The sequence below is a fragment of the Macaca fascicularis genome, chromosome 9 (genome assembly GCF_037993035.2).
Source record: "Macaca fascicularis isolate 582-1 chromosome 9, T2T-MFA8v1.1".
In the NCBI taxonomy this organism is placed as follows: Eukaryota; Metazoa; Chordata; class Mammalia; order Primates; family Cercopithecidae; genus Macaca; species Macaca fascicularis.
In genome coordinates this window covers 6,641,589-6,662,656 of record NC_088383.1, presented here as the reverse complement: position 1 = coordinate 6,662,656, position 21,068 = coordinate 6,641,589, and the positions used below count along the sequence as shown (strand labels likewise).

At 37.5% G+C, this 21,068-nt stretch overlaps 1 protein-coding gene across 22 annotated transcripts in view; it reads right to left on the bottom strand.

The window, feature by feature from the left end:
- TASOR2 (transcription activation suppressor family member 2) overlaps positions 1-21,068 on the bottom strand; it is a 78,768-nt gene that overhangs the window by 28,680 nt on the left and 29,020 nt on the right. For 7 of the 22 annotated variants that reach the window (XR_012417399.1, XM_005564565.5, XM_074000919.1 and 4 more), the window contains 12 exons: positions 20,349-20,421; positions 16,790-16,881; positions 14,038-14,175; positions 13,764-13,888; positions 13,661-13,680; positions 13,467-13,566; positions 11,536-11,636; positions 10,776-10,879; positions 8,427-8,499; positions 8,261-8,323; positions 4,143-4,859; positions 50-292 (listed from right to left, as the gene is read on the bottom strand). Coding sequence is in view for 21 of the 22 variants with exons in the window: in XM_065520243.1 (XP_065376315.1) it covers positions 50-292; positions 4,143-4,859; positions 8,261-8,323; positions 8,427-8,499; positions 10,776-10,879; positions 11,536-11,636; positions 13,467-13,566; positions 13,661-13,680; positions 13,764-13,888; positions 14,038-14,175; positions 16,790-16,881; positions 20,349-20,421 (1,849 nt within the window). In the remaining variant the exon portion in view is untranslated. The remainder of the gene's footprint in view (positions 1-49; positions 293-4,142; positions 4,860-8,260; positions 8,324-8,426; positions 8,500-10,775; positions 10,880-11,535; positions 11,637-13,466; positions 13,567-13,660; positions 13,681-13,763; positions 13,889-14,037; positions 14,176-16,789; positions 16,882-20,348; positions 20,422-21,068) is intronic. The other 15 variants (XM_074000921.1, XM_065520248.1, XM_045399499.2 and 12 more) reach the window with 7 other exon arrangements.

Genomic DNA, 21,068 nt, shown 5'->3' with positions numbered 1-21,068 from the left:
GTTAGATCTGTATTGGGGTGTTTAAATTTACAGGAAGAGTATTTCTTACCAGGTTGCAGCTGCTTTCTGATTCTGGGGTTCTCATTGCCTTTTACTATATTTACTCTTTGTTTTTGTGGAGATTTCTTCACAGGTGGCTTAGCCTTTGGAACAGTTTTGACTGGAGATTTCTCTTGTTTCCTTGCCCTTTTAGCATTTGTTGGCACTGGAACATCTGTAGAAATAGGAGCTTCTTGGTTTTTCCTATCCAATTTGGTTTTCTGTACAAACTGTGCAGTCAGCACTTCCGCACCTTATGTAGAAAAGACATCATGTTTTTAAGGGGTAGGGGCCCAGATACTTAGCGTAGCTTTTCCATTTTTTGTTCTGTTTTGTTTTTATTTTGGGGGCAGTAACTTTAGTAATGGGGAATAAACTATGAAGTTTCAGGTATTTAATTAAAAGATTTTAACAAAGCAAAAGTTAAACATTCTCACATAAATATAATATGAACTTGCTAAGTGTCTGCCTATATCCCTATCAGATGAAGAAGAAAAAGATCGGAGTAGTAACTTTGTAACAACTGAAAAAAAAAAAGAAAAAAAAAAACAAAAATCTTTGGGCTAGGAGTGTGGCTCACACTTGTAATCCCAGTATGTCGGGGGCCATGACGAGAGGACTGCTTGAGCTGAGGAGTAGGAGATCAACCTGCTCCAGGCTGGGCAAGAGTGAGACCCTGTCTCAAAAGAAAAAAAAAAAAAATCTTCATAACCTTTGCTGACTAATGTGACAGGTCAGACTGAATATGCTAGATCACAGCCCCAGGATATAGATATTCACATTTAAACAAAAAGCAGCACAGCTCCCATAAGGCGATGTGGTTAAAACTATAACCACACTGCAGAGAAGAGTTGTATCGAGAGCAATATTATATATTTGGAGAGCCATATTATATATTTTACATTACTACTTGTAAACATCTAAATTTTAATACCATCTGAAAAATAATCTTTTAAAAGATGGGAAGACTGAGGAAAGTTTGCACCTGGTTTTATTTCTAACAAATCTACTATCTTACACAATTATGTCTCTTAGAAGTGCTCTGTTTTGCTTCTCACATAGTATAAAAATAGCTAAAGGTGGAGGTGGATGGAAAGAAAAAGGAAATACTAAACACCTGCTTATAATGCACAATAGAAAGTATTTCAATCTTTTAAGAGTTAAAATTTAGCCTCAAAGATATCATATGAAATAATCACACATATAAATGTTGGCAAATATTTTTAAATTACATTATACAGAAGACACTACTTCTCACTAAGGACACTAAAGATCATATTAAACAGTTTAAGAAACTGTGATGAGTGTTAGTGAAATGTAGCAGAAAAAAGGAGACCCATTTCATTTCATTCTTTTGGGGGTTAGGGAAAGGAATAGTTTTAAAGATGTTTTCAGAATATCTTAATGCTGTACATTTCAAGTCTGATTATTTTCCTCCCTACCAAATTATTACATTAATAAGTACTAAAGCAGCATATTGTTTTAAGAGTAAGACTTCTTATTACACTCTAATTACATTTTCTAAAATCTTCAGCATAGGGAAAAGTAAAATAAAAAAAAAATCAGGAAAACAGTTAAGACTAAATTAAAAAGAAAAAGATCAGACAACCAAGACCCAGGGGGAAACTTTCTAATATTTGTACAAACAGAAAGGGAAGATATTTGCAAGTACACCCAGGTCTTGGGAGAAACAGATAAGAAAAATGAAACAAAGTGATCCTGCAGGGATTGTTCTGTTCACATGGAACACTCAGTACCATGCTTCTCAAACTGAATGCAATTAATCCACTGGTGGGGTTGTAAAATAAATTCAATGATTCAGTGTGTCACAACTGGAATTCATTCATTCATTCTTTCTTTTTTTTTTTTTTTTTTTTGAGATGGAGTCTTGCTCTGTCACCCAGGCTGGAGTGCAATACAGTTCACTGCAACCTCTGCCTCCCAGGTTCAAGAGATTCTCGTGTCTCAGTCTCCCAAGTAGCTGGGATTACAGGCCAGCGCCCCCATACCTGGCTATTTTTTGTGTTTTTAGTAGAGACGGGGTTTCACCATGTTGGCCAAGCTGGTCTTGAACTCCTGGCCTCAAGTGATCCGCCCGCCTCAGCCTCCCAAAGTGTTATGATTATAGACACGAGCCACTGCACCCAGCCCAGAACTCTTAAATAAAACAGAACAGAAGGTATCAGACTGTATTACACATAATTTTTTTTTGAAATTTTTGTTGCAGTCATGTATGAATTTGTAGGTACCGGAATATAATATGAAACGTATTTCTTACAGTGGATATAATTAAAAACATTTGAGAAACAGTGACAATTTATGTTGAGTTATGGACAATTGATTCAATACCTTAAATTGGTTCATGCAGAGCAGTATGGTTGGCCTGGAATCTATTTTACAGAGAGTTGTACCGTCTGGTGCACTGCTTTATACTACCATACTTTCCACTTACCCTCCTAAATACACACATCTCCACCCCATTCCTCAAGCCACAATAAGCCAGAAACCACTATTTGTGAAGCCACAGGATAAAACCAAGGCTGGGTGCAGTGGCTCACACCTGTAATCCCAACATTTTGGGGGGCTGAGGCAGGAGTATCGCTTGAGGCCAGTAGTTCAAAGTCTAGCCTGGGAAACATAGTAAGACCCTATCTCTACAAAAAAATTTAAAAACTTAGTGGGGCGCCCCTGTAGTCCCAACTACTCCAGAGGCTGAGGCAGGAAGATCACTTGAGCCCAGGAGTTTGAGACTGCAGTGATCTATGATCATGTCACTCAACTCCAGCCTGGCTGACAGAGAAAACCTGTTTCTAAACAAAAACAGAAAACTCCAAACAAAAAAACCTCCATAGGGTAAACCCTAAATTATTTAGAATCCTGGGATTACCATATCCTAGATGTTTCTTCTTTAGGCACCAACATTTTCAAATTCAAAATATTACAGATTGGCCTGGCAAACATTTTCTGTGAGGGGCCAGAGAGTCCATACTTTCAGCTTTGAAGGTCACGTGGTTTCTGCCACAGCTGCTCAGCTCTGCCAACACGGCATGAGAACAGTCAGAGATGACACAGGTACAACTGAGTGGCCCCTCGGCCATACTGTGCTGCCTTCTTCTCCAAAGGGGTCACCCATATACTTCCCTACTCTTTTAGAGAAATAATAGTAAAATACAATTTGAGATGACTCTAGAGCAAAGTCATATGGTTTGCTGTGCTATGTTCACTGAAATACATTTGCCAATACACTAAGTGGCTCAAGACTCCAATTCTCACTCAATTTTCAGGGAGCATAAAAACCACATGAAGAATCCAGGTGCTCACGTAAAAACCTGTGGTACACATAAAGGATTAGAAACTCTGCCCCAGACTACTTTACTTTTGGAGGTCCCAGGCATTTCCCTCCTCTTTATAGGTGTTGAGGCTGTCAGCTATCACCGTTTGCTGGTACTGATGTGCTTGATTTTAGAAGAACCTCTTCTTCCTCCATTTGTGAAGAGGATGGCACAGAAACTAGATGGTCGTCTTTCTTAGAATGGAACATACACGTGTGAGTGGTTTTACAAGGTGGAACATAACATGTTGGTGGTGGGTAGGCTTTTGAGGTATCTTGGTCTTTCCTATTTCTTGGTTTTCAGTTGCTATCTCAATCAGTGCTTGTCAGGCATTAGGAGGCACACAATTGCCTGAAGAGAAATGACGGCAATTCTAACTGATGCTGCAAAGCTGCAGTCCACAGAGACCAAGACAGCAAGAGGGATTGAATACAACTATTATTATCATTACTGAGATGGAGATTTGCTCTTGTCACCCAGGCTGGAGTGCAATGGCATGATCTCGGCTCACTGCAACCTGTCTCTTGGGTTCAAGTGATTCTTGTGCCTCAGCCTTCTGAGTAGCTGGGATTACAGGCACGCACCACCACACCCAGTTAATTCTGTATTTCTAGTAGAGACAGGGTTTCACCATGTTGATCAGGCTGGTCTCAAACTCCTGACCTTAGGTGATCCACCCACCTCGGCTTCCCAAAGTGCTGGGATTACAGGCATGAGCCACCACACCTGGCCACAACTATTATTATAATAACCCACATAAATCGTGCTTACCTCTTTTTCTTTTCTGAGGAAACTGCCCTTTAACTAACTTAAGAGTTGTTGGAGAGTCCGAGCTGTTGTCTGCTCTGGGAGCAGTTCTTTTGGGAAAGGGGTGGCACAAGTTCACCTTTTTACTCTGCACCACGTGTGGCATGCTGGCCTTCCTCTTAGGCTGCACTCTCAGATTGGACGCTGGACTCAATGGAACCACAACTCTCTTCTTTGCTTTCAACATTTCTTCAGAATCCTTTTTTGTTTCAGTTTCTTTTCTTACTTCTGCCTCTGAGCCAGGAAAATCAGGATCTGGAGTCATAACTAAAGAAAATCCAGCATCACAAATTCCGTCTGAAACACAAGGAGACTGAGGATGCTCTGCTAACAAGTCCAAAGCAGTAGACACTTCCAAAATGTAAGCACTGGGGTCTGAAAAATAAGAGTTCAACTGAGTTAAAGACTCTGAAGGGCACTTTTCAGCTGGAGGAATCAAGTCAAAACCACTGGGCAGTTTCCCCAAGAATGTAGGGTCTTTCATTCTATCCTGAGGAGCAACAGTCAATGAAGGGCTTCTGTCCACCTTGTACAGTTCTTGGAAATGCTTTACTAATGTGTTTGGATGGATTCTTTCTTCAGGAAGTGATTTCTTTGTTTCTAGCAGGGCACAATTAAGGGCAGGCAAAATAGGTATCAGCTTCATTGAGATGTCATCTTCAACTTTCAAATCTTTTACCCCTAAAATATATATACATGTATTAAACATCTGAAGTTTATTTTTTAAAAACAAAACATTCTGGAAAAAAAATGCTTTACATTTCAAAATTACGTGATGGTTAAATATGTTACAGTCTTTCAAATGACAACCTAAATGGCAATTAATAGAAGACTTACAGGTACATTTAACAAATATATCTCCGTGTATTTGAAATTATACACACACACGCACGTACACTGAACTGAAAAAGTATCATGACATGCAATCACTAGGTTAGAACAAGTAAACTAAACCCTGCCTCCAGCTCCATCTCACTAACAAGGAGCTCATGAACTCAATGGTCCATCATAGCAGTACCACTAGCCTTTAGAGCTGGCAGATTTGCTTTTGTACTTTTTCTTATTTTGTTTTAAAATTTATCTTACTGTAGCTCTACCTTATTGAACTCACTTTAAATTCTTTTAATGAGTTAGTGCAAATCAACTGAACTGAAAAAAGAAGCCCTAAAAAATGCTGAAATCTCACTGGAATGATTATTGCTAATTTTATCGCCTTTTCTATCAAATGAAATAAAAACTTCTAAAACTGACTAGTCTATGTTTCACCTCCTCTCCTTGGCCCATGCTTTGACTTAAGTGCTAACTTTTTCTTTTTTTGCAAACGAATAAAGGAAAGAGTAAAAGGGAAAAAAAAGAGAAAAGGTCTGGTCCCTATGAACTGGGTAAAAAAATCCTAGAAAATTTGAGTTGTCAGTAATATAAAGCCACAAGAAACAATGGCCTTCAAGGCCTAGTAAGTGAAAATAAAAATTGTACCATTCTTTTTAAAGAAAAGTAACTTCAGAATAAAACACAAAGTTAGTTCTAGTTAAATACATTAGCACTACAGTAGTTACAGAAAAAGGAAATGAAGGACAAATAACAGTAAAAAGGAAAATGTGGCCAGATATCAAAATAAAAAGTTTTGTATTTTTTGTAGACATGGGATTTGTCGTGTTGCTCAGGCTGGTCTTGAACGAGTGGGCTCAAGAGATCTGTCTGCCTCAGCCTCCTGGAGTGCTGGGAATACAGGCCTCCACCACTCCGGGCCTGAAGTTTTTATAAATTAAATTGTCTTAAAGTTATTACTCTGGTCTTTTTGTTATTTGTTTTTTGTTTTTTTTTTTTTGAGTCAGAGTCTTCTTCTGTCACCCAGGCTTGAATGCAGTGGTGTGATCTCAGCTCACTGCAACCTCCGCATCCCGGGTTCAAGCAATTCTGTGTCTTAGTCTCTTGAGTAGCTAGAATTATACACACATGCCACCACACCCAGCTAATTTTCATATTTTTAGTAGAGATGGGGTTTCACCATGTTGGCCAGGCTGGTCTCCAACTCATGGCCTCAAGTGATCCGCCCGCCTTGGCCTCCCAAAGTGCTGGGATTACAGGCGTGAGCCACTATGCCTGGCCAGTCTTTTTCTTCTTCACCTGATATAAATATAGGCAAACGCTTGGCAAGTTCATGTCATATTATGTGAGAATTTTAATCTTTCACTTTGTTAAAATCTTTTAATGAAATATCTGAAACTTTATAGTTTACAACTGGAAAAAAAAAAAAAAAAAGAAATTAGAAATCTTACAGGAGCCAGATCTGGAGTTAGCTGTTAGACCATAAACAAATTCGACCCTGAGTTTCTTCATCTTTGAAACTGTTATAAGAGTACTTATTTTATGGATTGCTAAATCTACTACTTCCACCACAAAACCTGACATGATAAATGCTTGAAAAATACAAACAGCCACTGCCAATTATGTTATTATCATGGGTAATGCTTTGCTTGTTGCAATGAAGTGATGCCTAGGAAAGCACAGCTTTCTGCTTTAAGTAACTAGTTTTATTATTATTATTATTAATTTTTTTGAGACAGAGTCTCACTCTGTCGCCAGGCTGGAGTGCAGGGGCGCGTGATCTCAGCTCACTGCAATCTCTGCCTCCCGGGTTCAAGTGATTCCCCTGCCTCAGCCTCCTGAGTAGCTGGAACTACAGGTATGCATGACCAAAACCAGCTAATTTTTTGTATTTTAGTAGAGACGGAGTTTCACCATGTTGGCCAGGATGGTCTTGATCTCCTGACCTTGTGATCCACCCACCTCAGCCTCCCAAAGTGCTGGGATTACAGGCGTGAGCCACCACGCCTAGCCAGTAACTGAATTTTTAAAAAAAACTTTAAAAACATTTTTATATTGGTTATAGCTTTATAAATACTATATAGAATTTTATATTTAAACACACACATTATGATTATAAAACAAAGTGACTTTTTTTTTTTTTTTTTTTTGAGACAGGGTCTCACTCTGTTGCCCAGGCTGGAGGGCAGCGGTACAATCTTGGCTCACTGCAACCTCCGCGTCCCAGGCTCAAGTGATCCTCCCACCTGAGCCTCCCAAGTAGATGGGACCACAGGTGCAAGCCACCACGCCTGGCTAATTTTTCTCTATTTTTTGTAGAAACGGGGTCTTGCCATGTTGCCTAGGCTAGTCTCGGAACTCCTGAGCTCAAGAAATCCACCTGCCTCGGCCTCCCAGAGTGCTGGGATTATAGGTGTGAGCTGCCGTGACTGGCCAACTCTCATTTATTTATTTGTTTAGCAAATATTTACTGTTTTATAGGTGACTGGCATTGCTATGCACTAGGGATACAGCAGAATACAAGAAGGGCAGGCATTAAATAATTGTACAAATAAATATTTAAACTATATGGATGATAAATAAGCATAGGGGTCTAAGTTGAGCAAAGCGTGGTGATGGGAATAAAGAAAGTGATAGTGAAGCCGAGCTTGACAGATAGGAGGAAGAATAAACTAGATTAGTGTTTCTCAATCTTTTTAGTCATCCTCCTCCCCAGCCCTTTTAGACCCATTTTTCCCCCAAATTGACCTCCAAAATTTTAATACCACATATACACTGCATATCTGTTTATGCACTGTATGAGTAGTATTTTTTTGCCCCCAAGAGCCAAGGTTTGGTCCTCTGGTGGATCAACATCACCATAAGAATGTATGGGCTTGATATGAAAAAGACTAATAGATAAGGTACAGATAAGGAGAACAGCACCTATGAAGACCCAGAGCCTGAGACATATTTACTGGAGAGACGATGGCAAAATTCAATAACAAATGAATTCAGTTTTAGACATGCTAAATTTAAGGCACCTTTGAGATATCTTAGTGGCAACGTCAGTGGACAAGTGGAGATATGGGATTGAGGTCAGAGGGAAGCATAAACCTACAAGGGAGGTCAAGAAGGGTGAACCAGTGATGTTAAGGGAAGAGAGATACTTAAGAGGAAAAAACAGTTAACAGTGTCACGTGCTGCTAAGTGGTCAAGTCAGATGAGGACTAAATATATCCAACAGAGTGAACTGGAAACCACTGTATCCTCACCTGTTGACAGGGGTGAATGAAATAAATGTAACCCATGCAGACCCATCTGCTTGCCTCCAAAATCTATGCAGAATGAGAATCAGAAAAAGAAAAGTTAGGTTGTTGATCTTATAAAGCAAAAGTAAACATAATGAAAAATATTTTTTCCCAAAACAGTTGTCCATACCTGGTTCTGATAGTAAGGCTGATGATGTAAGTAAAATGAAAAACCCTCGATCTTCTAAGCATTTGATGATTGCCTTAAATATAAATGAAAAATTCAACTGAAGGAATATTCTGCAATCCCTCTCTTCTCCCTCTACCCATACTCATTAGTGAATATTGACCTCAAGAAAAGAAAAAATTCTGCACATGTTATGGGAGTCAGGGTAATTCTGTCCCCAGTATCAGAAACTTCAAATTCCTTAGCTGAAATAATCTTGCCCCTGTTGGGGCTATATAAAATAACCAGAATATGAAGGGTTAGTTTTAGAATAGTGCTCAAGCACATGGCAGATCAATCAGAAAAGCCTTACTTTTTCACTGAGACAGCTGACATTTCATACCACTGCTTAAACAGCCAATATGTTACCATGTAGCCAGTATAAACTCAAGATGAATCAAACCTATAAGTAGCATCTTAAGCTCATATTTACATGAAAATTTTCCCAAAACCCTGAAACTAAAAAGACTGCAAGATACCATCCAATAAAAGACTTCTTTCTACAGCATCTTAAGAAATGGAAAATAATAGAAAATAATCAAGTTCCAGGGCAACAAGAAATACAGATGAAAATAAATTCTTCCTCTCTTTTGTTTCCCTCTATCAGAGTCTTCAGTGGACTCTTGAGCTCAAGAAAAGTCTTGAAATTTTAATGCTTTCAGTAACTGGGGCAGTTTTGTCCCCAGGCAGCAGTTGTTGTCTAAAAGCTGTTGTTCTAAATCATGAATTCAATAGCTTTTCTTTTCTACTGCTTACCACTTCAAAAATCTATATACACATAAAAGATAAAATCCAGTATCTATACAATAATTTTTCAGTTAAACCACCTAAACAAAATATACCATTTTACAGAATAAAACATTTTATTTCAAAACTGAGAGGTGATAAGGCTACAAATATAAATCATTATTTAATCACAATGAATATACAAAATCAGACTTTTCTAATGATTACACTACAATAAAGTTAGGACACTAATATCTCACTCACAAAAAGAATCACTACTTTCAGTTTTCAAAAAGATTCTATGAGAGTCTCTATGTGTTGTATGGCATATGATGATTTACATATTTGTCTCCTCCATAGTCTCCTAAGCTCCTTGACTTACAGGAGCTATGATTTAAGAGCCTATTTCTTTGAAAGACAGGGTATCACTCTGTTACCCAGCTTGCAATGCAGTGGCACAGCAACAGCTCACTGCATCCTTGAACTCCCGGGCTGAAGCTATCCTCCCACCTCAGCCTTCAGAGTAGCCAGGACTACAGGTGCAGGCGGTTATGCCTGGCTAGTTTAAAAAAAAAAAAAAATTTAAATTTTTTTATTTTGGTAGAGATAAGGTCTTGCTATGTTGCCCAGACTGGTCTCAAACTCCTGGCCTCAAGTGATCCTCCCACCTTGGCCTATCAAAGTAATGGGATTATAGATGTGATCTGCCATGCCAGACTTTAGGAACTATTTTGTATCCTTGCTTCTTGCCCCTCCTACCCAGTATGTGAATCATCCTTTTTTTTTTTTTTTTTTTTTTTTTTTTGAGACTGAGTCTTGCTCTGTCACCCAGGCTGGAGTGCAGTGGTGCGATCTAGGCTCACTGCAAGCTCCGCCTCCCAGGTTCACGCCATTCTCCTGCCTCAGTCTCCCGAGTAGCTGGGACTACAGATGCCCGCCACCATGCCCAGCTAATTTTTTTGTATTTTTTAGTAGAGACAGGATTTCACCATGTTAGGCAGGATGGTCTTGATCTCCTGACCTCGTGATCTGCCCACCTCGGTCTCCCAAAGTGCTGGGATTACAGGCGTGAGCCACCACGCCCGGCTGTGAATCATCCCTTTGTCCAGTGTATCCATGCTGTAGATGCTACCCACCCAGTAGGCCAACAGTAGTACTTCATAATGCCTGCACCACCTACCTCACTCATCACAAGTAGTACTCAAGTACAGTATAATAAATAAAATATTTTGAGATGGACAGTCCATACTCATATAACTTTTCTTACAGTATATAGTTGTAACTTCCATTTTATTATTGTTGTTCATCTCTTGCTGTGCCTAATTTATAAATTAAACTTTATCATAAGTATGTATGCATAGAAAAAAACACAGTATACATAGCTTCAGTACTATTCACAGTTTTGGGCATCCACTGGGGGTCTTGGAACATAAACCCCACAGATACTGTATTACATCAATAATATATAAATAAATATTAAACATGAAACTCCTCACAGCAAATTAAAATGATTCCATCTAGACACAATTAATACATACATATCAATTTAAGAAAAACATAATAATATTTTAAATTAGTGATTCTTACCAATTGCTTGTTTTTAATACATTCTGTTAATTTATCTATATTTTCCCCTTGTCTGTTTGACAGTTCTACCTCATACAAATTGAAGCACAAATCTTGAAAACAGACTGTAGAGAAAACCAGAAAAACATTTATTTTTAATATGCTATTATGTACTTATAGTCAATTTGTTCATTTTATATGTTGCAAAAATGAAAGAATAGAAATACTACTCAAAAACCTTTATCATTTAATGTTCTTGGTTATAAAACTCCTTCATAAAACATCATCAAAACAGTTATTTTAAAACAATGCTCTTATTTATACTGACACTGCTCTAAGATTAACAAGACAAATACAAATACATACTACATGAATAAACATCAGTGCTCCGTGAATTAACCTAAATGACCAAGAAATTTCCTTCTCATGGTTTTTCTTTGAGTTTAAAAGTACGTCTATAAATAAAACCAACAAAAACTTTATCTTCCTTGAAAGGAATAGTTACAAGTTTCCAAATGCTTTTAATATCTGTTTGCTTAATTGCATCAGTATTTCTAGATTAAAGCTAGTCTTTGTCATCTTAGATAAAACTACCTTGCAGTTTCTAGTTGGCTTCCAAGGAACTGAAGAAAATAGTAACTCTACAACTTTCTCACAAAAGACTCTTTTAAGAGTCACTTAAGATGAAATAGAAGTGTGCATGTTTGAATGTTTGGAATAGAGCAGAAAATAACCAGAACAAAGCCCAGGACAAGCAGCGTGTTACTACATTTCAACAGACCTTTCCGCTCCAAGTAATTCTGTTTTCTAAAGGCAGCCTCTGGTAGTCGTTTTTTCAAGGAAGACACTTTCATTACATACTTAAAATCTAGTTCTTGTGGTCTAAAAAATAACACAACAATATCAAGCAGAATAATAAACAGTGGATCTAAATTTTCATAAGCTTTAGTTTTCTAACATAAATGTAAAAAAATATATAACCACAAAAAAGACCTTAAATTGATAAGCTCCAGGTTAAATAATATGTATATTTTTAAGTACGACAGATTTTCAAATACATGATCCATAAACCATGGTCTGCAAATGTTCACATTTTCTAAATACATGTCTTTTTGGTACAGACAAAATATCTAGATGTCTCAAAAAATTATGTATACAGGAATAAGGAATTTTTAAAAAATTATGCTATTTAAGAGTTATTTCCTGACTACTTTTTCCTTTTTTTGTGTGTGTGAGATGGAGTCTGGCTCTGTCACCCAGGCTGGAGTGCAGTGGTGTGATCTTGGCTCACTGCAACCTCTGACTCCTGGGTTCAAGTAATTACCCTGCCTCAGCCTCCGAAGTAGCTGGGATAACAAGTATGCGGCACCATGCCCAGCTAAGTTTTGTATTTTTAGTGGAGACGGCGTTTGACCACATTGGCCAGGTTGGTCTCCAACTCCTGACCTCAGGCAATCCGCTCACCTCAGCATCCCAAAGTGCTGGGACTACAGGTGTGAGCCACTGTGCCTGGACCCTAGGAAATTTTCTTATACAACCCCAAAGCAACAAGCAAAATCAACACATTCACAATGATACGATACTATGACTTAACCTACATCTTATTCAAATGCTGCCAACTGTCTCACTAAGTTCCTTCACAGAAAAAGAAAACAATTTCCAATCCAAGATGCCATAATGCATTCAGTAATCATGTCTCTTTAGTCTCCTTTAATCTGGAACAGTTTTTCCGTCTTTCTTTACTTAAATGACTTGGATATTTTGAAAAATACAGACGATTTTGCAGAATGCTCCTTAATCAGCATAGGTCTATCATTAACTTAACCACTTAGTTAAGATGGTATCTGGCAGTTTACTCCACTGGTAGGTCTGCATTTTTTTTCCTTTGTGATTAATAAGAAGTAGTGGGGAAACGTTGTAAGATATGCAAATATTATTAAACTTTCACCTGTTTTTAGCATACACTGGTTGATTATTATGGTGTTGTCAAATGCTGATTTTCTGATTTATTAATCTTTCCACATTTATTAGTTGCACTCTATACATGAGGAAGAACTTACCCTCCTCTCCTATTTGCTTATTCACATAATTTTTATGTTGTGGGTTATTATACTCCTACTTCTTCTTAAAAAAGGCTGATAGGAAAAAAAATGAATCCTTACAACACATCAGTTTTCACCTTGTATTTCAATTAAACTATGACTATTTCTTAATGGTTTGGGATACAAACCAAGAACAGGCTGAACAAAAAAGATTTCCTAAGATGTTCTTCACAGTTCCCCAGAAGAAAATATTAATCATGATAATTGCTTTTAACGTAAATACATGTAACAGCTACTCTAATACTTTTCTAAGAGAACCATGTTAAAATTTGAAACTCAGATACCGCAAAATGTTAATAAAAATAATATTAAGTGGCTATAATCTGCTACATTTGCTATCAGGCAAATCTGATTTATTTCTTGGGGAAGGTCAAATTTCTACTTTCAAATAGTTTAATTTATCCCAAGAGGTCATTTTCCCATTAATAAATTAGAATTTAGGTTTCCTATGTCATACCCTGTGTGCTATACATCTACCCAAATGTACCCTCATCTAAAATCAGTAACAGTTGCTGTATTTTACACCAATGCCACCCTTGAAATGAAGGGGGGGAAACCCCCAAAACTTGTAATATAAGCATTAGTAAAGGACATGACATTTAATACTTACAGCTGTGTTGGAATCATTGCACCGTAAGTGGACCAAAGAGCTATATCACATAGCATACGGTCTTGAACAATTAATTTCCCTTTCCATGGAGACATGAGAACTTTAAGAAATGAAGGTAAGAAAGAAACCGATTATTTATGATGAAATATTTACTCAAGAAAAACAAAAACCTAAAATAATGAATTATTTCTCACCATTTTCGCTGCATTCAAGTCTAGCAGAAAAAAAAAAAAGAACATTTTTACAAGAGTAAAAGAAACAGATTCAGTAAAACAAAGCATGTATACAATTACTTACATGCTTTTATGAGCTGGTGGTGCCATAGTTTTAGGTTCCCTGTATCGAAAAGCTACAATTACATAAGGACAGATCTGTCTGGGTCGCTCAATAACAGTGTTGCCTGAAAGTTCGTAAAAGTAATACTGCAAGAAGAAAAATAAGTATTATCAGGGTAGTAGCACTATGGAATTGCATATGTACCAAGTTTTTCTCAACCCCACCCAGCCCTGAAATTTAACACATTAGACTCAGAAATATATCTTGGGTGTTACTCATTCACAGGTGACTATACCTGACTCAGTTCAAAGGCACGAAAATGACTCGTCTTGTTAGAAACCTTGTTAGTATTTTCAGACACGTGGCAATCATAGCCAGAAGATGGCTTAGTATAGTTAGTTGTGTAATTCTCAGACACAGACTTGACTTTTCCCTAGAATGAAAATATTAAAACTTATCAGATGCCGTCAAATAGCAATAACCTTTACTCTAGGATTCATTTAGTAGTAGTCTAATAAGGATGCAGATATGTGTCCCCTAACAGTAACTGTATTAAGAACTATACTCCTTAGAAAAACAATTATCTTAAGGCCAAAAATAGTTTTAATTATCCATGAACCCTTAAAAATGTATTTAAAAATCTTGGACATTTGGGCATCTGAGACAAATATCCATAGTTTTTATCACAATATCAAAGAAATATACGAATCACCCTAAATTTAAGAGAGCCATTTCCTTAAAAGAGTAACTACAGCCCACCATCTTTTATGTTATGGTCATTGAATGGCTCTTTGGTGACTGTAACGTAAAAGAGAACAAAATCTAAAATTTCAAAAGACGAGTTTCCAATCTGAACTATGATCAGTTGTAAATTATAAACTGAGATACTTCTATTATGCCAAGGCCCAGCAAGTTAACAAGAAGCAAATATGTAGCAAAGTTCTTAGCAGGCCACTGGTCCTGGTCACTGAACAGTCAGCAGTATTTTCCATTACAGATTTCTCTCCATCAAGGGTTACGTGTCTCTCAAAACAAAACAAAACAAAACAAAAAAACAAAAAAAAAAAGAAAAGAAAAAAGCAAGCAGCTGGGCACAGTGGTTCACACCTGTAATCCCAGCATTTTGGGAGGCCAAGGTGGGCAGATCATGAGGTCAAGAGATCAAGACTATCCTGGCCAACATGGTGAAACCCTGTCTCTACTTAAAATACGAAAAAATTAGCTGGGCGTGGTGGCACGCGCCTGTCGTCCCAGCCACTTGGGAGGCTGAGGTAGGAGAATTGCTTGAACTCGGGAGGTGGAGGTTGCAGTGAGCTGAGATAGTGTCACTACACTCTGGCCTGGCAATAGAGAAAGATTCTGCCTCAAAAAAAAAAAAAAAAAAAAGCAGTTAGGCCAAGTTTACCATTATGATGAAATATGCAATGACTTTAAAAGCTGTTTTGAATGATACAATGACATAAGAAAATGTTCATAAGATGTTATTAAGTTAAAAAAAGAATAGCATATAAGTATATAAGTATATACAAACTTTTTCCATGGGTTAATAACTCAATATATAGGAAAAAATAAAAATATACAATATATACCCCAACAAATATATCAAAATGGGATATGGGACTATAGGCAATTTTAATTTTTATAAGAAGAATAAAATTACTTTTTTAAAAAGAAGATGTTTTGTTGTTATGTCCTGTGTCTTTATTTACAGACCCACCAAAGGCCAAACCACCACTAAACCAAAAAATATAAACAGTACTTATCAGTAACCAACCAACCCTACCATCTCCTCATCAAACATTTTATGGTTCTGTGTGGCTCAATTTTGTGAAATAAAATGAAGATGAGAACACAGAGGCAAAAACAGCAATCTCCAGCCAATGGCAAGAAATCAAGGCTTAGGCATAATCTAAGTAAAAAATGAAATGCTCATTATCCACATTAGTAGGCATACTTTCTGCAGCACTCATTGCAGAGCAAGAGAAGAAAGATTAAGGGAGGAAAACTACTGATTGTACCTCAAAGCAATGTCACTCCCCAACCTTTTTTTTTTTTTGGAGATGGAGTTTTTTGTTGTTGTTATCCAGGCTGGAGTGCAGTGGCGTGATCTTGGCTCACTGCAACCTCCACCTTCCAGGTTCAAGTCATTCTCCTGCCTCAGCCTCCCAAGTAGCTGGGATTACAGGCACCCGCCACCACGTCAGGCTAATTTTTTTATACTTTTAGTGGAGACGGGGTTTCGCCATGTTGGCCAGGCTGGTCTCAAACTCCTGACCTCACCCGCCTCAGCCTCCCAAAGTGCTGGGATTATAGGCATAAGCCACAGAGTCTGGCCTCTCCCTCCACTTTTTTGAGAACAAACTTCACAATACTAAGAGTTCACACGCTTTTTCTTTTTTTTTTTTTTTAAATTAAATGTCAGTTAGTGCTAGGCTGATAACCAAAGAATTTAAGATGGTAAGAAAGCTAAAACAAAAACAATATAACGAGACCACAGAAATGTCCTCAAGAAGCCCAATCACATCTAAAATCAGTTTCCCTTCTGTTTGGGTGAAAATTCCAAATTGCATGATTCACTTAAACAGTACCATTTAGGACATTCAAGGATTTGTGGCATCATCAATTCTAGGTGGCACATGAAGCTGTGAAGCTGGACGTCTTACGGAGAAAGAAAATAAGATTCTATTGACCATTTAAATTAGACAATGAATGTTGTTTTCTAAACTCATCTTTTATAAGTGTAATCACGTCATCTTATAAGCAGCTACTTGTTTTGTTATTTCATGTTTAAAAAGTAGCTCTGACAGGTGAGAGGAAGATTTTTCCCTGCATACCCTTTATTTTTGAAGTTAAAAAAAAGTTTACAATCTAGTAAATGAATTAAAAAGTTTTCTTTTTAAAGAAAAGGAAAAATTGTTTTGCTTTTCCTGAATTTGGATAGCTAACTTTGGTGAGGACTATGTTCAACTGAGATCTACAGAGAATATCAAAGGTAGATAACCTTAAACTTTAAAAGGAAATCACATAACAGCACATTTAGGCTTTACCTTAATTATATTAAAAATTACAACATAACCAGATTTCCCATGATACCATGGTCTTGGATGAAGATAGTCGGAGTATTTGGAAATGTATACACCTGTAAAAGTATAAAATATAGATTAAGCAGCAGATTGCCCACCAGAGAGGAGAAAGTAGAAGCAATAAGACCAATTAGAAAAAAAGCTACTGTGATAGTTGAGCAGGAGAGGAGGATTCAAACAAGGCAGCAGCCGTGAAAAATGAGGAGGAAAGGACAAGCTTCAGGGGCATTCCTCAACTGAGGCACCTCTTTCAAAACATAAGAGACAATGGGTGAGAAAACTGATACGGTGGAAAAGAGTGATGATTCTGTAGTCAGAAGCTTGGGTTCCAGGCAAGAATAAGTCACTCAGGTAGGGAGGGTGGGCCTGGGTCACAGACACAAACACCACAGGGTGCTCATGAAGATTTAAAAGATCAATAAGCTTTAAAAACTATTATTAATTGAAAGTATTATTACACACAAAATTATCCAGTTCTAGTCAAGCCAAAAACTACAAAACACATGTAAGTAGTAGTGTTAATTTTATTATCAACCCCAGCGCATGTGTTTTTGAAGAACGTGTATTTGTCAGGAACAATCCAGTTTCTACTTCCACCACTCTACTGAAGCCAGCCTCTCAAACATCAGCAATGAAATCATAAGATTGTAGGAATGCAGGAAAATGTTTTTTTTTGTTTTGAGATGTAAGCTGCAGTGGTTATTTGTAATTTACTTTCAAATTCTCCAGAAAAAAAATTAAACAAATGAAGCAAATAATGCAATATGTGTGTGTGTGTATATATATGTTTATATTTTTATATATATTTATATTTATATACATTTATATTTAGAGACAGAGTCTTGCTCTGTTGCCTAGGCTGGAGTGCAGTGGTGTGATCTCGGCTCACTGCAACCTCTGCCTCCCAGGTTCAAGCAATCTCAAGTCTCGGCCACCTGAGTAGCTGGGATTACAGGTGCACGCCACCATGCCTGGCTAATTTTTGTATTTTTAGTAGAGACGGGGTTTAGTTAGCCATGTTAGTCAGGCTGGTCTGGAACTCCTGGCCTCAAGGGATCCACCTGCCGTGGCCTCCGAAAGAGCTAGGATTACAGGCGTGAGCCACCGCACCCAGCCAATAATGCATAATATTATTTGCTAAACTTTGGTGATGGGTATATTACACTATGCTCTTTACTTTTTCTATGTTTGAATTTTTCATAATGAAATGAGAGTGGGGTGAAAAAAATAGGAGAGAAGAAAAAACGTTGTATGCAGTGTTATCAGGGTTATGAATTTATCACTTTTAATGTCCCTCAGAAGATGAATTGAATGTAAATTTTAATTTTTTTTGTTTTATAGAGTTATCATATGACCCAGTGGTTCCACTCATTATATATCGAAGACATATATATAACTATGTCCACCCAAAACCTTGTACATACATGTTCATAGAACCACTATTCGTAATAGCCCAAAAGTAGAAATAACCCATATGTCCATGAACTGATGAATGCATAAAGAAAATATGGTATGGCCACATAACAGAATACAGCATTGTACCATTTAACATTTTGGTCAACAACAGACTGCATAAAGTTTGGACAGTGGTCCCATAAGTTTGTAATACCGTATTTTTACTGTACTTTTTCTGTTTTGATACACAAACACACACCACTATTTTATAACTGCCTGAAGTATTCGGTACAATAACATGCTGTACAGGTTTGTAGCCTAGGGGCAACAGGCTATCCCATATAGCCTAGGTGTGTCGTAGGCTATGCCCTCTAGGTGTCTCTAAGTACACTCTGTGACGTTCACATGAGTAAAAAATTGCGGCCGGGCGTGGTGGCTCACACCTGTAATCCCAGCACTTTGGGAGGCCAAGGAGGGCAGATCATGAGGTCAGGAGATCGAGACCATCCTGGCCAACATGGTGAAACCCCATGTCTACTAAAAATACAAAAATTAGTTGGGCATGGTGGTGCGTGCCTGTAATCCCAGCTGCTCAGGAGGCTGAGGCAGGAGAATCACTTGAACCAGGGAGTCGGAGGTTCCGGTGAGCTGAGATAGCGCCATTGCACTCCAGCTTGGCGACAGAGCACAACTCCGTCTCAAAAAAAAAAAAAAAAAAACAACAAAAACTGCCTAACAATGCAATTCTTGGAACATATCCCCATTGTTAAGTGCTGCAGGACTGCATTATTCAATCATAAAAAGGAATGAAGTACCACTGGTTCATGCTACAATATGCCTTAAAAACATGCTAAAAGAAGTTACTCAAAAAAGACCGTATATGAGATGATTCCACTTATATGAAATGTCCAGAATAGGCAAATCTATAAAAGCAGAACATAGACTGGTGATTGCCTAGAGCGGGGATGGTAGAGAATGGGGAGTCACTGCTAAAGGCCATGGGATTTCTTTTTTGGGTGATAAAAATGGTCTAAAATTAACTGTTATGATGGTTACCCAACTATGGGACTACATTAAACAATGGGTGAATTCTATAATTGTGAAATTATATCTCAATAAAGCAGTTTTTTTTTTTTTTAAAAAGGTCAGCAGGAATCTAGCCATGATAATCTTTCTCAGTTCTGAACTCCACATTCTACATAGTACCTGGCACTGCTAAATACCCTTCTTTGTGAGATCTTTCTGCTGTCTGTGAAACTCTATTTCCTAAGTCTCCATGCAACAGACTGCTCTTGACACTGCCTCGTTCTATCCTCGCTCTACCTCCCCACACCCTGGTCCCATTAATGACCCAAAAGTTCTGTTTTTGCCATCTTCTCTTTCCATGCCATCCCACTAACAATGTCTTAGCTTCAGTTCACACTCCACTCCCACAACCCCAGCCCCAAATCTAGTTCTGATCCCTTTACGACCTATAGGCTATCTTTCAGAAACACTTAAGAAAATCTATTTCTCAAATTCAACTCATAAAAGTAGTACTGTCCATTTACTGAGAACTTATTAGGTGCAAAGTCCTGGGCTAAACACTTTAGTCTCACTGAATCCTCCCAACAACTCTATAAAGTAGTTTAATCTGTTTTACACATGAAGAAACTGAATCTTAAAAAAAGTTAGTGCTAATTTATATTCTTGACAATTAGATAACATTTTTCTTTTTAATTCATCAGCTTCTCTACTAATCTGCTTCTCTTCTTATGTACCTCTTTTCTATTAATAATTATCATTGTAATATAAGTTTAAAAGCTTATATTTGATTATTTCTTCTCTTACCCCTCACATTCCATGGTTGCCAAGTTTGGTCAGTTCTATCTAATGTCTATTCTTATTGCCATTGTGATAACTTAGAAGACATTCTCAAGACAATACCAATCTCTTGACACTGAAAAATACTGTAAAGTTTTAAACTCAAATCTCGTTCATATATTTAAAGTTAGAAATCTAAACATTATGAGCTGTTTGACATTTAATGAAACTGGCTTTTAATATACATATCTTATAAACCTAATGAAACCTCACTTCATCTTGTAAAAGATTTTTTTTTAAGATTCTTTTTGCTTTACAGGCTTACCTTTGGCTGGATCACCCAGAGTGGTAACAGCACTGCTGCCAACACGGAGTCCACGCTGACATACCAATTTTGCCTTTAAACAAAAGATTACTTTGCTTCAGTCTTTGAAGTAGCAATGAAATAATGCTATAATCTGTAAGTGGTTTTTTTTTTTTTTTTTTTAGTTTTATTTTTTTATAATACGATAGAGACAGGGTCTCACTATGTTTCCCAGGCTGATCTCAAACTCCTGGCCTCAAGCAATCCTCCCACCTCAGCCTCCCAAAACGCTGGGATTACAGGTATGAGGCACAACTGCATCTGGCCTAATCTATAAGCTTTAAAATAAACAGTCTGCTCACTGTAGGTACTCAGGGCACAAAGAAAACTTATTCAAAGCAATCTGTATTTTGATTAATGGCCCAAAATTTTCACAGAATTTTACCGTTTCAATTAACAAAAATGTCAGCAAAACCAAATTAAGCAGGGTCACAGGTAAGTCCACTAGAAGACTTATTTTCCAACTACAGCTTTAGAACCATGAAATTTCAAAATGTCTTATCGCCAAATGTTATTTTTAGTAAGAACCCAGAGCATCCTATTTGAATTCAGATGATTAAGTTAAAAAGGGATAAACTCTTCTGGTATTACTATATAGTCCTCATTATATGTTAGTGCGAATTATCTGCTAAACAAATCTGCCCCCCTTCTTTATAGACCATTAACCTAATGGAAGCACTA